This window comes from Pavona decussata, unplaced genomic scaffold (assembly GCF_977016875.1).
Source record: "Pavona decussata unplaced genomic scaffold, jaPavDecu1.1 SCAFFOLD_195, whole genome shotgun sequence".
NCBI classification, from domain to species: Eukaryota; Metazoa; Cnidaria; class Anthozoa; order Scleractinia; family Agariciidae; genus Pavona; species Pavona decussata.
The window spans coordinates 3,510,001-3,525,885 of NW_028145604.1; the positions used below are offsets into that span (position 1 = coordinate 3,510,001).

The 15,885-nt window shown below is 39.2% G+C and overlaps 1 protein-coding gene across 1 annotated transcript in view; it reads right to left on the reverse strand.

Annotated features, from left to right (window-relative positions):
- Window positions 1-10,527, reverse strand: part of LOC146461818 (unconventional myosin-Id-like) — a 21,862-nt gene extending 11,335 nt beyond the window's left edge. The window contains exons 1-10 of the mRNA XM_085086537.1: window positions 9,893-10,527; window positions 6,927-7,020; window positions 6,020-6,185; window positions 5,707-5,760; window positions 5,386-5,481; window positions 4,273-4,392; window positions 3,477-3,689; window positions 1,981-2,235; window positions 391-501; window positions 148-207 (exon numbers count right to left, since the gene is read on the reverse strand). Coding sequence (XP_084942663.1) covers window positions 148-207; window positions 391-501; window positions 1,981-2,235; window positions 3,477-3,689; window positions 4,273-4,392; window positions 5,386-5,481; window positions 5,707-5,760; window positions 6,020-6,185; window positions 6,927-7,020; window positions 9,893-10,196 — 1,473 coding nt within the window. The 5' untranslated portion in view covers window positions 10,197-10,527. The remainder of the gene's footprint in view (window positions 1-147; window positions 208-390; window positions 502-1,980; window positions 2,236-3,476; window positions 3,690-4,272; window positions 4,393-5,385; window positions 5,482-5,706; window positions 5,761-6,019; window positions 6,186-6,926; window positions 7,021-9,892) is intronic.
- Between the last annotated feature and the right edge of the window lie 5,358 nt (window positions 10,528-15,885).

A 15,885-nucleotide genomic window follows, 5' to 3' on the forward strand; every position in this document is an offset into this window, starting at 1 on the left:
AAGCCAAAACATAGAATAGAATGAGCAAGCCAATGACCCATCAGGGCAGAGCACAGGTAAGGATTCCATAATTGTCTAACTTGTTGACCATAATTTACATCAACACACCTCCAACATTCAACACTACACTAAATTAAATCTTCTCACCAGCCTGCTTCTATAATGATCATGTTTTCCTAATTTCTGATCCATTGTCTGCAGTAACATCTGTATAACAAGAAGAGCACAAGAAATGAAATAAAATGAAAATGATTTGGATGTCACTTTAATATGAGAATCCCACTATCCCATGGCCCGAAGCCCAAGATATTGTGCTGGCAAGAAATTAGCTCTGACCGAATACAGCCAAGCTCCTTAAAACTGAAGAAACAGAGGTGTATCTTTGCATACCTCATCAGAAACTTTGCCAATATTCCTGCATCCCTCATCCATGATCGACAAGATTCCTTTGTGGTTCTGCTCAATCACGTCACAGATGACCTTGTTGTTGAAGTAATCAATCTTAAATACGAACAATAACACAACAGTTACAAAAAAAAAACTTCAGGGTTGACCTGTCACAAATGGTTCCATTTATAAACATTGGTATGGTGCAATGTTCACTGTATATAAATGATAGTAAAACAAATGTGTGGGAGAACACTCAAAGACCTTTCCATCCTTCAGAACTGGCCGGTCAGAAGAGGCAGTTCGCAGAAAGAATGTACAAATTTGAAGTCCTGATTATACGCTAGTCCTTTGCAATTCCTCAGATAATGCGTACCAATTTTTTGCAATGTTCAAGTTTGAACATTTTGTTGAACGATGCCTTCAAAAAATCCCATTCTGTTAACCAACCGACTGGTCTGGTCAGCCAAAATGGAAAGCCCCCTTAGATTTCTGAATGTGCCACGCTACAGGTATATTGGCCAGGTGGCGTAACATCAGCACTCATGATACTTATGTTACAGCCTCAGTGTTTGAATCTTGCTCTGTGACAACACCTTTTTGACCACCATTATTCTCAATATGTTGTGGGCAGGTATCTAATTATTGCTTTCAATGGCCATCATTTTTTTTTCATCCACTTGTGATTTTGGTATGAACGGCCACTTCAAGGTTTGAAAGTTGCTGTGTATGGCAAAGCGTGTTTTTTCAGAGAACCATTATTCGCAATTGAGTAACCAAAGCAACCATTAAACTTTGATCCCCATAGTGCAGTGGGCTTCACACCATCCTGTAACAATCTTGTTGCTTTGACAGTAAAATTAGCCCACAACAGATACAACTACCTATAACATCAAGGCCCCACCAAGAGTATTCAGCCGTAACAGGTGTTATGAGTTAGGGCCCGGAAAGCCTGAGTACAACCGCCCCCTCCCCTCTGGAAAAATCGGGGAGAGAGAAAGCTACAAGTAAAAGCGAATTTTGTTTTTCTCTAATTTAATTTGCTCCTCAGTTTCGGGACCAAAAGCACTAAAAACAGGTGTCTGCATTTTGCCATATTCAATTGCAGTGAAAAGTTACAGGACATTTTTGAAATAGGATTAAAAAAATGTGGAGTGATCGTACAAAAATCGCTCTCGGAGAACAAATATTTCGAAAGAAAAAATTTGCAGACACTTTTCTGTTGTTTTTGGATGTTAAACTAGCTACTGTCCAAATTTGAAGGCAAATGAACAAATTCCATTTGAGTTTTAGCTCTTTAAAGTGTCCCCTTCAAGTGAAAGAATTGATTGGAGAAAACAGCGCTAAAATTCAACAATTTGTTTTATTTCAAAATTCTTGGTATAGTGTGGTAGCCAGCTCTATAAGCTTTAATTTGATATAGGGGTTTATGCATCTACAGTTTAAACTGGACACGCTACATCGCTTGGACGCGAGACACCTCTAAATAATACGGTAACCTTAAGAAAGCAAGTACATTTGCTTAACAAATGGACATCCCTTGGGAAGGCTGTCTTTACAGGGTAGCATCTCTAACAGATAGATAAGTTGTACCTCTTCCCACTGAATTCCTTCTCGTTGATATTCCTCTTGCTCTTGTTTCAGCACCAGCTCAATAAAAAGCTGCTGAAGTTTCTCGTTACAGTAATTGATGCAGAGTTGTTCAAAACTGTTACTGTCAAAAATCTCAAAGCCATAGATGTCCAGGACACCAATCACTGTACATTTACCATGAAAAAGGATGTCACGCAGCTCAATCGTATCATTGATACGGCCAACAATCCAAGTAAACAGGCGATCATACATTGCCTGGAATGAACAAAACCAAATTTAATTTAAGTGCCTGTAAGGGGATCAAAAAGAATGTTTAAGCCCAAGGTAAAGTGACACTTTGAGCCTAAGTAGCCCACACAGCACGAGTTGAACTTGATTTTGGCTTAATTACTTCATGGAAAGGTAAGGGTGGCTATATAAAGGGTTGGGTGACTATATGGAGGGTCAGGGTTAGGGTTATGTGGGTGACTATATGGTACCTTACCATGAATTACTTGCCCTGATTTCTGTATAGCGTTTAAGAACTAGGAGTATTACTAACCCCCACCCCCAAAGAGGAGTATTTCTACTCCCCCTCCCCACATGGGGATGCTTGTTCATCTCAGGGACACCCCACCAGTATGTTGCCAGTCCCCAATTATACACCTGGCTTAAGTGAGAAAATGGGGAGCAAAGTTTCTTGTCTAACCAAACAACGCAATATTAAAATGCAGAGAACATTGCCTAGCCCCTCCAACTTTCCAACCGCAAGTCCAACACAATAACCACTGCATTCCTTAAGGATGGTCCCTCCTCAGGATGGTCGGAGAAACTGTGATTTCTTAAGGATGGTTACTGCCTTGTAGACTGTTCACAGTCCGCGTATTTTCCGTGGGATTGTCGAGACTAGTAGGCTTCGATGGAGCTGTCGCCATATTGGTTTGTAAAAGCAAGCGCGATCTGGAGAGAGTGTCTGAACTAACAAGGTGAGCAGGAGTGGGGAGGCAGAAGGAAAAAAATATTTTCGCTCTTCCTCCCCCACTCAACTAACCCCCACTCCCACTCCCCTTGGTAGTTCAGACACTCTTCCCAGATTGCACTCACTTTTACAAATTAAGATGGCGACAGTTCCATCAAAGTGTACCAGTCTCGACAATCCCGCGGAAAAATAGGGGGACTGTGAACAGTCTAACTGCCTTGCAATTCACAGATATTTTTGCATGGTTTATACTATGTGGGAAAAGAAGGTCTTAGTAAGGGCTATTGAAATCCAAAAAGAAGATTGAGGGTAACCATGCATTTTTCTGAGATTCGTATAAAATTTCAATACATTTTAATGAAGCTTTTTAGAATTATTGTTGCTTATTTGCCTGTGAGAAACAAGTGGTTACCCATAATTTCCTTTTAGTATTTTATTTATTAATAAGATCTTCTTTTCCCGCACAGTCATAAACCATGCAAAAATACCTCCATCTGTTTTAGGATGCACTGTCCCTAACTTTTTACATGTACTGTACCTTAGCCAAAGCATCTCTACCATGTGATGCATCCTTAGCATGATGGCCCTTGTCCAAAACCTCTGATCCAGCAGCAGCAACCACGCGGTAACACAACGCCTTTTGAACCTGCCTTGGCTCAGTTCTGAGAAGATAGGCAAGAACACTGAGCTCTGCATCACTGTTCACAATGGAGGCTTGGTCCTGATCATCGTCAACAAACTCCAAGTTCCCCTGAAACCACAGAAACATTTCATAATTCAATTTGAACAACTTTGGTCATTAGCAGTCAACTCTTTATTCATCTTTCCTTTTTACTAATTACGGTATTCAAACTGAACAGTGAGCTAGTATTGTATGTTTCATATTTAACAAACCTGAAGGGCAATGCAGTTGCGTAAAATAATTCATTGATAGTAATGTGTTTAAAATGCAAGCAAAAGTCTTAATTTTGATCACGTATAATTTGATTGGCACACCTCCTGGGCTGTCATTGATCTTTGTGGTAAGAGGGGTATTTAAATGGTGAATGGAAAATTAATTTGTCTCGTTTAGACTGGCTTTAAATCTTTAAGGGCACTGACACCCATTTACTCTGAAAATGGTACGTATCCAAGTCCAAAACCCCCGGATCTCCATAGTTATAATATTAGTAATGTGTTAAGGTTTTCAGTTGAGTGCAAATATAAATACTGCAGCAAGCGGAAATTTGACCTTGAAATATAAGAAGCTTTGCTTCAATCTGAATTTTTTTTACCTGAAGGCTTGAATTCAAAAAATTTACCATATAACATAAAAATGCGATTATTAAAATTACCAAGTGGAGAATTGCAGAGATAATTTTCCATATTGTACTCCGTTCATCAGCTGTAAATCCAACAGAGTTCATGGCTTCACAGTTCACTTTGTAATCCATTTTGTCATTGATGGTCTTCAGCTATGAATGAAAATAATAGTAACAAAAATTAACATTCATGGATTTTTACAGTATGATAATCAGTCTTGTACACTAAATTTGATCATCAAACATACTAAAGCCATAATCTAGCTGTGTTGATGGTTTACCGCCCACTTAAATAACAGCTGCCCTATTGATTACTGCACTATAGGAAATGTCTATATCGTTTTTACTCCACGTTACAGACTTCAGACCCTTGCCAGCAAGAAATGAGAGCAAATTTACAACATTGTGCTTACCTTGCAGATGGAAGTAATCTCCGAAGTGTATTTATTTAATTATTTTACAATTACACAAAATAAATTATCATTATCAAATTAAAAATTTGGGGTATCCTAGATTATTTTGTGGCTGAACAACGGCTTGTAAAAATTGCCCATCATTTACAAATCAAAATTGACTGGTCAGATTGAAGAGTTACCATACAGTTCTAGGGGAAAAGAATTTAACAAGTTTGGAATGTTGCCAATTAACTGTTAAACATTCAATTTAACAGAGAAAATTGGAGAATTTATGACAGTGACTCTTGCCCTATTTTCCACATGAAGTGAAAGAACCACTGATGATGATGATGATGATGATGATGATGATGATGATGATGATGACAGTGACTACAGAATTACCAAAATAATAAATACTAAACAAGCCCGAAAGACATCTTTCCCACGACATTATGTTTGAGCTCTTTAATTGTCACTTAGTGAAAACAGATTTATTATGAGAAAGAAGCTCTTGGTGGGAATAGCTTATGTAATGAATAACACAAAAAACTATAGCTCATACAAAATCTTACAGCTGGACCTGTAGATTCTTTGTTAGTGAAAAAGTCTACCTCATTTAGGCAACTCTGTTGGAGACCATACAAAAAAGTCAGATAAACAATTATTTGGACAATTGCAAGCAACATAAAATTATTTTCTTTTTGAGATAAATAACTTGAAGATGTTGAAAGAATAAATAGTATATGCAAACCTGAAAGCATCCCCCTTGGTTCACGAAATGATAATCTTCAGCTTTCTTGTCCAGGTACAACTCTTTTAAGGTCTCAGCTGGTGCTCCATTGAGTAACTACAACACAAATTAGTACTAAGAAGTTAACATGATTGTCAGTTTACAATCCAACAAGGTGCATTAGCTAAAGGCTCGATCTTCATTAGTTAGTGACAGCATTAAGAAAATAGAAAATATTCTGTCACAAATTTTTACACTTTACGTAAAATGTCCCATGGAATAGTTTGAAAATAATTTGATTTTCTTTGCACTCTATCCAAATGCATAACAATGCAAACAAACCTGGTAGAATGAATGGAAATTCCTCTCTCCCTCTTGTTGTTTAACAACTCTTGACTAAAAACAAAAAAATTATGGAAGTTACAAGTCTTTAATTAAGTTAAACTTAAATCATATTTGCCCCCAAATATGTTTCAAGATCATAACAAACAACATGTCAATACTAAAGAGAATCTATGTACAGTATTCACTATTGGTACAAAAAAGATAAAATTATTCAAATCTTACGACAACTTATAACTTAACAACTTACTTTAAGTTACCCTAAGATTATTGCAAAAGAAATCACACAAGCAAATAAGAAGCATATCCCAACCTTTTCCAAAAGGTAGTTGAATATGTGTCCCCCGACAGGGTCTCCCTTGAAATCAAAGTCGATGTCCATGTACTTTCCAAATCTACTGGAGTTATCATTTCTGTTTGTCTTTGCATTACCAAAACTCTCCAAAATTGCATTTGACTTCAGCAGAATGTCCTTGACCCTGTAAAGATTACCAATAATCAAGAATGAAGCCCTTAATGTAACATTAATCATTTTGTAACAAAACTCCATCAATTTATTGTGCAATCTCGTACCCAGAGTCCTCAGGCTTTTTGGTCAGCGGGTAGGCAGTCCAGGAGAGACTCTGGAGAATTTGAAAAAAATTAAATGTTTTGATTGGCTGCTCTGTATAAGCTCCATAACGGCTTCCATTGTTTTACTGCAGAAATCCTGCGGTAATAAATTTCAGTACCCTAGAGTCTCTCCTGGCTACCAACCGCTGGCCAAAGAGCCTGGAGTGAGGACTCTGGGTACAAGATTGTTTATTGGGTTGATCCATAGCTTCCTACGCAGATGCTCTTTGCAGAGCTCGTCATGCATTCCTCCCCACATTGGCTACAGTAATTGATCCACAGACTGGGTTTCAGTGGTAACAGTGTTGATCACTCCCACAAACCCAAAAGCTATAATTGTTTTCTAGAAGGGTTAATCATTTAAGACCTTATGAGAGCTGCTAGTCATTGCCCTCTCATGGTGATAGAGATTAGGAGGTGGTGGGAGGACCTCATGACATAAAATGAACTGACCTTTGGACTTCAGACTGCTTTGACACATTTGTGACAGATTGGCTGCAACTTTAAATCATAGAAACAACACCTTCCAATAGACAAGCTCTCTTGAGGACAGGGGTAAGGATTGAGGAGGTGTCCCAGGAGGGGAGGGGGATAGCAAATGAACTGACCTTTCAACTTCAGACTGTTTTGACACATTTGTGACAGCAGCAATGTATTTCATGATAATTTTTGAGGCTTCTGTTTTTCCTGCACCACTTTCACCTGTTAAGTAAAAATGTTCATAGAAATTTTAGATCCTGGACAAAGAATAATTTATTTAAAGTTACAACATCATGGTGTCAAATGCTGTACTGTTGTCAGTATGGCAATGTTTTTTTAAATTTGTATGATCTGTGAGCTCTGCCTACATTTCTGAGTAATGCTTTGCTTGCTAAGGGGGAACAATTTATTTTACAAAATTTTGCATTGTTGTGGTTTTAAAACAGAATCAAAAATAATATTTGTTAATAAGCCACTCTTGCATAGTCAAGGCACAGCAATAAACCTGCACTTTGTCATGAATAGTTCAACTTGCTGAATTCCTTCCAATTTTTTTTTTTTTTTGCAATTTCTTTAGCTGCAGAAATGGCTGTGCAAGGATGGTTTACACATGCATTTTCATTAAGTTGTAGTCTGTGATACAACAGGTTTTTGAAAAATCTTGAAAAAAGCAAACAAAAAACAGTTATGAGGCTACAGCTGCATGTTTGGTCACGTAGTGATACTGCATTAAGCTCAGAAAAAACCTCAACAGGGTCATTAATAAACCAAGTTGGCTTAATTACTGCAATGTGCACCTTTAAAATTAGCCTGAAGTATTTGTGTTCTGTTGAAATTTAAGACAATGAAATAAGCTGGTGGTCAGCTCTTAGTGATGCCAGGGGATGCTGGTCAAGAAAGGTCCTTCCTGAACAGATAAAATTTGTTGGCATCCGTCATTTAGCACTAACATTAATAGTTCTCTTTGTTCCCAGTGGGACATTATGTATAATGCCGTGACAACCTTTATTTCCATTTGGGCCTGTCTTGGACAATATTTTTAAATAGGGTCTCTTTCACACAGAATATTTAAGGCTAAGAACTTGAGCCCTATTGTATCATAACAGTATGCCTCCTAGACTCAAGGACTAGTGCTGCTACCGTGAAACTAAATTTGTCTGAGCTCTTGGAAAACCAGAAAATCCCCAGGCACATAATTTGAACAATACTGGGACTGATAAAAAGAATTCATGATTCTACACCAGTCAATCAACTTTTCTTTTTCACATTAGGCTTAGGTTGTAGGTTTTTTAAGCATTAGGTTTTGGAATGACCATTTTATTTTATTTTATTTTAATTTAGCTGTATGACAATTATTTGTCTAAAGACTTTTGCTTTCATACTGTTATGTTTGTGTTAAAGGTGGTGTCCTGCTTAGCTAGCAAGCAATTCAAGACTCAGCGCCGGGACAAAAATATTATACCATTGTCATTTGACTGAAAAAAACAAGATGCCTGCTTTACTGGCATTACGCGTGATGCTGGGGCTGATTCATTTTTTCCAACTGTATGCTTCGCCGATTGATAAAACTATCCTTGCTAATGGAATAGTTTGAGTCACGACGATCGCGTTACGTTGTTTTCCTTGTGTTACGCGACTCAGACTTTCACCGAAAATGTGTGGAATTCCATTACGATAACGTAAGCTTCTCAATGACCTCTTTTTAGTCTCGCGTCGTGGTCAAGGACTGTCAAACAAAGCACGATTCCTTCGCCATGAACTCACCAATTTCTACCATTTTAAATGTCGAGTGCTTCTTAGAAGTTATTCTTTCAATTTGCCGCGTCAAAATGGTGAAATTTCCGTTTGAAAATGGCACACTTGAGTCCAGAACATGTTATAAACAATATGCCCCCTCAGGGCATCCCGCGTAAAAACTGTTACAATCAACAAATCTGCGGCAGTTTTCTATGGTCTATACTCTTGTAGACCATAAAATGACGTCATAAAATGTTCAAAACTCAAGTGAAACCACGAACCGCAGGCATAAAACAATTATTGGAATGGCTTACACCTGACCGGTCACATTGTTTTCATCAAAATAATTATTGTTCCTAAATGCCACAATTATTATGACGCCATGTAGTGATGTCATAACTATCAAAATATTCAAGATTGTATTTCTTTTAAATTAAAGTCATGAACTTGCTGAGCTGAGGGTCGGATTTCAACCAAATCAATAATTTAGAAATACTGAAAAAAAAATTGAAAAAGACAACAGCTAAATAGTACAAAAGTTCAAAAGACATGGGCTTGCCTTAATTATTCATGTAATAACCCTTAGCAATAATACAGTTCCCCAGGATTGAACAGATGTTTACAATAATTTATTGCTTTCTTCAAACTCACTGAATTTAATCACTTAAGCTATATTTTTTTTCCAAACAAGCATTGGCAAGCTTAAAAAGGAATCGTTTTGCAAGCCCAACAAATATTATCATACAGATTTTTTAAATTTTTCTATCATCCACAAAAACCCATTGTTTGAATTCTGTAACATACTTGAAAATATGCATATAATTTCACACAAAGCTTGCTATGACTGTCTTTGGGAAACTGAAAAAAAATTCGAAACTTTTCGGGATTCACTTGAAACTGACAAGAAAATAACTTCATTTTCGACAGCCTAAGCTAAATAACTACAATTCACTTTCAGAGTCCCCTAAAACATCCGTTCTAAATGAAAAAAAATTGTACGAGCTAAGATAATTAGCTGAAATTTATGCCCGAGGAATTCAGACGTCACTAAATACAAACAAAAATATTTAAAGTGATATCTCCAACTCACACAATAACCTAATCACCAAACAAGGGCATAATCCCGTCCGTGGATATTTGGCCGTTTGTAAAAATACTAATTGTACAAGTATTCTTTGGTAAAGCGATTTGTGGCAAATAAATTCCAAATATAAAGTTTGATGCTTGTTTTTGAAGTCCGTAAGAGTTGTCGGAGTTAAGCTCAACAGCTAAACTAACATTAAACTATCTATGAATAATAAGCTAAGACTTATTCTGCTTAAACTTCGCGAGAAATAAAAACTAAAAGTAATCTCACCAGAAATAACTATACAAGTGTCCTCCGATCGCCGCTTCATCGTTCTGTAAGCAGCGTCCGCCAGGGCGAAAATATGTGGTGGTCTTTCGTACATTTCTCTCATCTTGTACTCTTGAATTTTGTCGTTCCCAAAGATATTCAAAGTCTTGTAAGGATTCACTGATACCAGAACTTCGCCGATGTAAGTGTATATTCGCTCCTTCTGGAAGCGAAGTTTCAGGTTTTTCATGAATGCCTCTTTGGTGATTTCGTCCATAAGGACAAAATCACCTTTGCCGTACTCTAAACTCTCCTGCTCCGCCATTTGGTGCTCTGAAAACAGACTGTCGTGCAGCGATGCCCAAAGCAAAATTTTAAGTAACAATTTTCCCGGTGTTCATTGTATTGAACATTGTGATTGGTTAAATAAAACCATCGCACCAATCACAGACTCTGATATATCGTAACCACTGACCCGGTGAAAAGTAGGCGGGAGAATTTCAAAAATCAAAACCGTGTCCGAAATATCTTTCTGTCGGCAAGGTCACATATCGAAAACCCAACCTATCCGCTCCACGAGACAAGGCGATTACAGCTAGGCACGTTGACGTCGAATCATTTAAAGTATCTAATACACAAAGCCAGACAAAGGGCGCTGTTGCGAACAAAGCAAAATACATAACACTAATATTAAACAGGAAAAACTTTCGGAGCTCATTTCATCAAATTTCATGAACTATAATTTTGACAGATGTCACTCAAAACTAGACTAGGTCTGATATTTTATGTCTGATATTGCACTAGAGGTTACTGTAAAAGATTATATCAGGCCAAGTGGGTAACCAAAAAGATCTAAAATTGAACAAGACTTTGAATTAAAAAGTTTTATTCATATAAGTCTTAACTACAGTGATCAAAGGATTTTCGACCCCTCGTATGACCTTTTGAATTAAGGGTGTTTTTATCTTCTTAGAAAAATAATATTCTAAAGGGCTGTTTTCTTATAGCAGCAAAAAAAAAAAACGCTGCAACCAGATACATGTACAAAATAGCAAAATATTTTCGTAATGGGCAAACTCGCCAGTTCCGGGGTCACACAAACACAGGCCCGCATAGCGTGCACAATACGAAAGGCTCCTGTACCAATGATTACAAGCTGCAGCTTGCTATTGACGTGGAGACTGACTTTTTTCTCTCTCTCTCTCTCTATTCTATAGGGTACTGTACAACCTGTGCAAAAGGCACCTCCCGTGACCACACATCATGACACCTCTCCAAAACGCGCGGACAACCAGGGAGTGGGTGGTCTCATAACGCGGTGGGTCCGCTTTTTAGTCTGACCTTTGCAGTGCACCGCTTCATACTCCATAGTACGGAAGCCTGTAAGGGACATGCGAGATGCAAGTTAGTTGTAGATGAAAAACAAAATTTTAGGGTAAATGCGAGATAAAAAATGGGAAAAAAGGTTAAAAAAAAGTGTTGACAGGCCAGACACGGCTCATAAACTCGTGGTATGGTGATGTGAAATGCGAGATGTGAGAAAAAATGCAGGATGCGAGTTAAAAAAAATGCGAGATGTGAGATAGAAAATGCGAGATGCGAGATAAAAAATACGAGATGATAGAAAAGATGCACCCGCGGTCTCAATGGTGAAAAAGGTAAAATAAAGTGTTGACAGGCCAGACACGGCTCATAAACTCGTGGTATGGTGATGTGAAAAGTGACGCTTCTCGTTATAGCTTTGCTCTCACGAGTATATCTCATAAAAATTTTCTTCTTTTGTACGAGATAAGTGGAGACTCTTTGAATATTTCTCGAAGCAATGGTTGGTTTTGAATTAAATGCCACTTGCTCATCAAGACGTTTTTATGTTAAGCAACGCCGGGAGGTATGTTGTGACGAAAGGTAGAATTTTGTTTCCAGCCTTCTCTTTAGAGAAAGTCTATAGAGAGAATCTATTTGTAGGATGATATTGTAGAGTTTAAAGTGCTACTTGGAATGTTAAATCAAACACAATACGCGATATTTAATTCAGTTATTGAGTTGCCATTTTCGATTGGCCGCTGCTTTAGGGTGGGCCGTTACTTTTTTTTTGGGGGGGGGGGGCGTCAATGGCAAGATTGAAAATTAAAGTTACTTTCGGGATTCTACGTATAGTTCATTACAGAAAAATTCAAATTCAGTAGCATTCGCTCTCGACAAATTTTTAGCTCTGCCTATGTGTAGTTGACACTTTCGAGTTTGTTCAGATCTTGGTTTGAAAGTAAGCGATGGGAACGGCGGCCAGTGAATCCATCTAACGGAATCTGATGGTTCATGTTACATCTCACTGAAATCGCCCCAACTAAGTTCTCATGGAGTTTCCCTTGTAAATTGGTTCTCTCCCTTAGCTCCCGATTCATAGGCAGAATTCACGTCCAAGACAGAGTCGGCTGGACACCCTATATGGAGGTCTGGCAACCAGCAACTACTAAACTCCGGCCTTTCAAAAAGAAAGGCGCAGAAAATGCCTGCATTAAATTGCATTCCTTTATTCCATATTTTTCATCATTAATTTACGTCGTTTCTTCAGTGTTCACTTTCCGCCTTTTGTCATTATAATTATTCGCTTACCCCCCCCCCCCCCCCCCATCAAATGCTACTAACTAAGCTTCCTGCCTTCTTTTGTAAACTGTCGCCGAATTATCGTGTGATAATTTTTTCCCCATAAATTTGTTAATTGTTACAATTCCAATAAAAAGAAAAAAGAAAATAGCTTTGGTCTCAGGCATGTGCAAAGAATAAAGCCTACAGCAAATTATACATCCAAATTAAGCAGTATTCGGATTGACAAGTTATTCATTTCGCCACAAGTTGACCATGTTACAACATCGAGGTGTATCGAGAAGACCCAGGGACCCCAATGTGTCGAGAAATCACTTGGGAATCATTCTTAGTACAAACAAAGCCCTGACAAAAAAAATTTAGTTTTGATCCAAAGATGACTTCATCCTTTGTGGGTTATTTCTAGGTCTGTAAGTGATCCCATCCCCATACTCATTGCCGTGGGAGAACTGTTTTGCGGTTCCCAACCAACAGCTACCGCTTGCCTACGGTGGAGCTGGCGCTTAAAGGGGTGCTGTGCACTCGCCTCGGCAGTAAAGGGTCTCTGATACGCGGGTTTACCCCTGCTCTTTGACCCGAGGGCTATGCCATGCTGATGAGCCCCAATAAGGGCGAAACAGCTGTCCATGGCTGCCACTGCCCAGGTGATATGGTTGTGCGCATGCGTACGGTATTGGCCATACCACGGGGATGGTATGTGTGTCTCAGTGCTGATAAGTGTTATTTCTTTGTCCCTTGTTTCATGGGAAGCCTTTTTTTAAAAGGCTGTTACTAGAATGGATACTCCAAAATAAAGTTGGACACCTTATGGTGTTTACACGATGTAGTATTCTTAATCGTGAACGCCCTGACGTAGAAGAGAACAGAAGCCCATTTGATAGGCAGAGAACTGAGAGAATAGAGCTTCAGTTATCCAGGGAACATCCGTTTTGGGGGTTTAGCACTGATCTATACTATTTAGGGCTAAGCACAAATTTAAAAACGGTTAGCTGTCATTTGTTGTGATGGTAACTCTCTGAAATAACTTAAAAATTACCAATTTCGCTAGGTAACCCTCGTTGGTCTAGTGGATATAGATAGGAGATCTGAAGCAAATGGCCTGGATTCGAGGCGTGCACTAGTTTGAGTTGTTAAACTTATTTTATTGTTTAAAATAAGATTTCCATTGTGTAAAAATCATAAGGTGTTCAACCTTGTTTTGGAGTATCCATTCTAGTAACAACCAAGCCTAAAATGACCTAAAATGTCTCCCGGGGAAGAGCACCTTTTTCATAAATATATTTTTAGGGGGTCCAAAAATCAATTTTTTCCTCTGGGAGAATAGCGGGGATAGGGTCAAAAGTGACCAAATTTTGAAGTCGTCATTTTTCACTCGTCAAAGTCCCTAGGGACCTTGGGGTGTCGAAAACATCACTTGGGAATCATTTCTAAGGAAAAAACAAAGCCCTGACAAAAAATTTTAATTTTGATACAAAAGTGACTTCATCCTTTGTGGCCTATTTCTTTGTCCCCGCTCCCTTGGGAGGCCTAAGAAGTGTCCCGGGAGACGTTTTCGGACGAGCTGAATCGATTGGCACCTTTTTCATGAACATTTTTTGGGGGTCCAAAGATAAGGGGGAATCGAATGGTCTTTGCGAGCATTTGCGAGCATGCAGTGTGTTTACTTTTGCGAGCATGAGCAGTTGTCAAATTTTTCTTTCGAGCAGCGAGCACTTTTGAAAAATACAGATGGCGAGCAGGGAGCACTTCGAGTACTTCGTAAATTTTCCGCTAGCCGAAATCTCTCTTTTGTTCATAGGATACGTTGTTTTGCGCTAACTAATAGCTAAGAATCTGACTGACACCTCCAATTCAACCAGTCCGAGCATCTTACAGCCAATTGTGCCCTGCTTGATGCCAATTTATGTCACGTTACGTCACGGCACTGTCACCAAATTAAGTCACGTTACGTTACGTCACTGGGGTCGGTCTGAGGCTGCACGGCTCGCCGCACTCCAAGAGTTCCAGCCTGCACCGTTACGCTCCACCTCCACCATGCGTCGCCATGTTGTTTTGGGGTGGCCTCTCTTCCTTCTTCCCTCCGGAGTCCACCCTAGGACCGCAGCGCAGTCGTCTGTTGGTTCCTTCCTCAGCACATGGCCGATCCAGTTCCTGAGGGGGATACTCGGGTATAAACGTGACGGGGGGGTCCGACGTATTTTTTTGGGTCTAAAATTTTCAACTCATGTATTTTTTTGGGTTGAAGATTTAACCGTGTATTTTTTTGGGTCTAAAAAATCTGCGCGTAGTTTTATTGGGTTCGAATTTCCGCCAGGCTAATAGTTCTTACGAAATTCAAGCCAAAGTTTCCGCAAGATCCGAAAGCATGATTCGAATAATCTGCATGTAAAATTTCTAAAATTTCCAGTCTTGTATTTTTTTTGGGTGCAAAATATTAGTCAAGTCCAAGCAACAACCGTGGACGATAATCCTGCTGGTATACGTTGGATCAATTGTTGATCTGATCGCCTTAACAACGACAAATGATAAAAGAAGCAGAGACCGATACGACGTAGAATTACGGTTTAAAGGTTACTATATTTCGGCTGGCCAAACCTTAAAATATTAATCAAAATATTAGGCTCCGTCGGGCCCCCCGTCACGTTTATACCCGAGTACCCCACCTGGGATCCAGTTCCATCACCTTCTTCTCACTTCATCGCTGATCTTTTCCGCTTCTGCCATTTCGAGAACCGTCTTGTTTGAGATGTGCTGCTGCCATCGGATTCTGAAGATCTTTCTGAGGCATGACTGGTGTCCATTCCATGAGTGACCTCTTTGCCTGCTGGTTGAACATGATGGCAACTCCACCCTCATGCAGTGTCTCGTCTCCACTGTGGATGACAGTCTGACCCGTGGCCAACTTCATCCTGCCCGCTTCCGTCCACCGGCACTCGCTGATGCCGAGAATTTCCAGTTGGTACCTCTCCATCTCTCTCGCGATCTGTGCTCTCGCTTCCAAAACAGTTACAGGCTGAACATTTGAAGAAAGACTGAAGCCAGAGGTAAGGATATTTCAACCTTTTTGTTTTAACCATACTGATACCTAAAAATAACTACAAAGCAGAATTAACGAAATTTCGAGTAATCGAGCACATGTTAACGAGAATGCGAGCATGCGAGCAGTTGCAAAAATTTTGCGAGCACGAGCAAGCGAGCACCCGTGTAATTTTTGCGAGCAATTCGAGCAAAGGCCAAATTTTGCGAGCACTTTTAAATTGAATGGGACCATTCGATACCCCTAAAATAGATTCTTTTCCCTAGGTGGGCGGAAGGGATGATAGGGCGAAAAATGGCCAAATTTTGAAGTCGACATTTTTCACATTTTCACATTGAATATATCACACTTCACTCGTCCATACAATATTGAT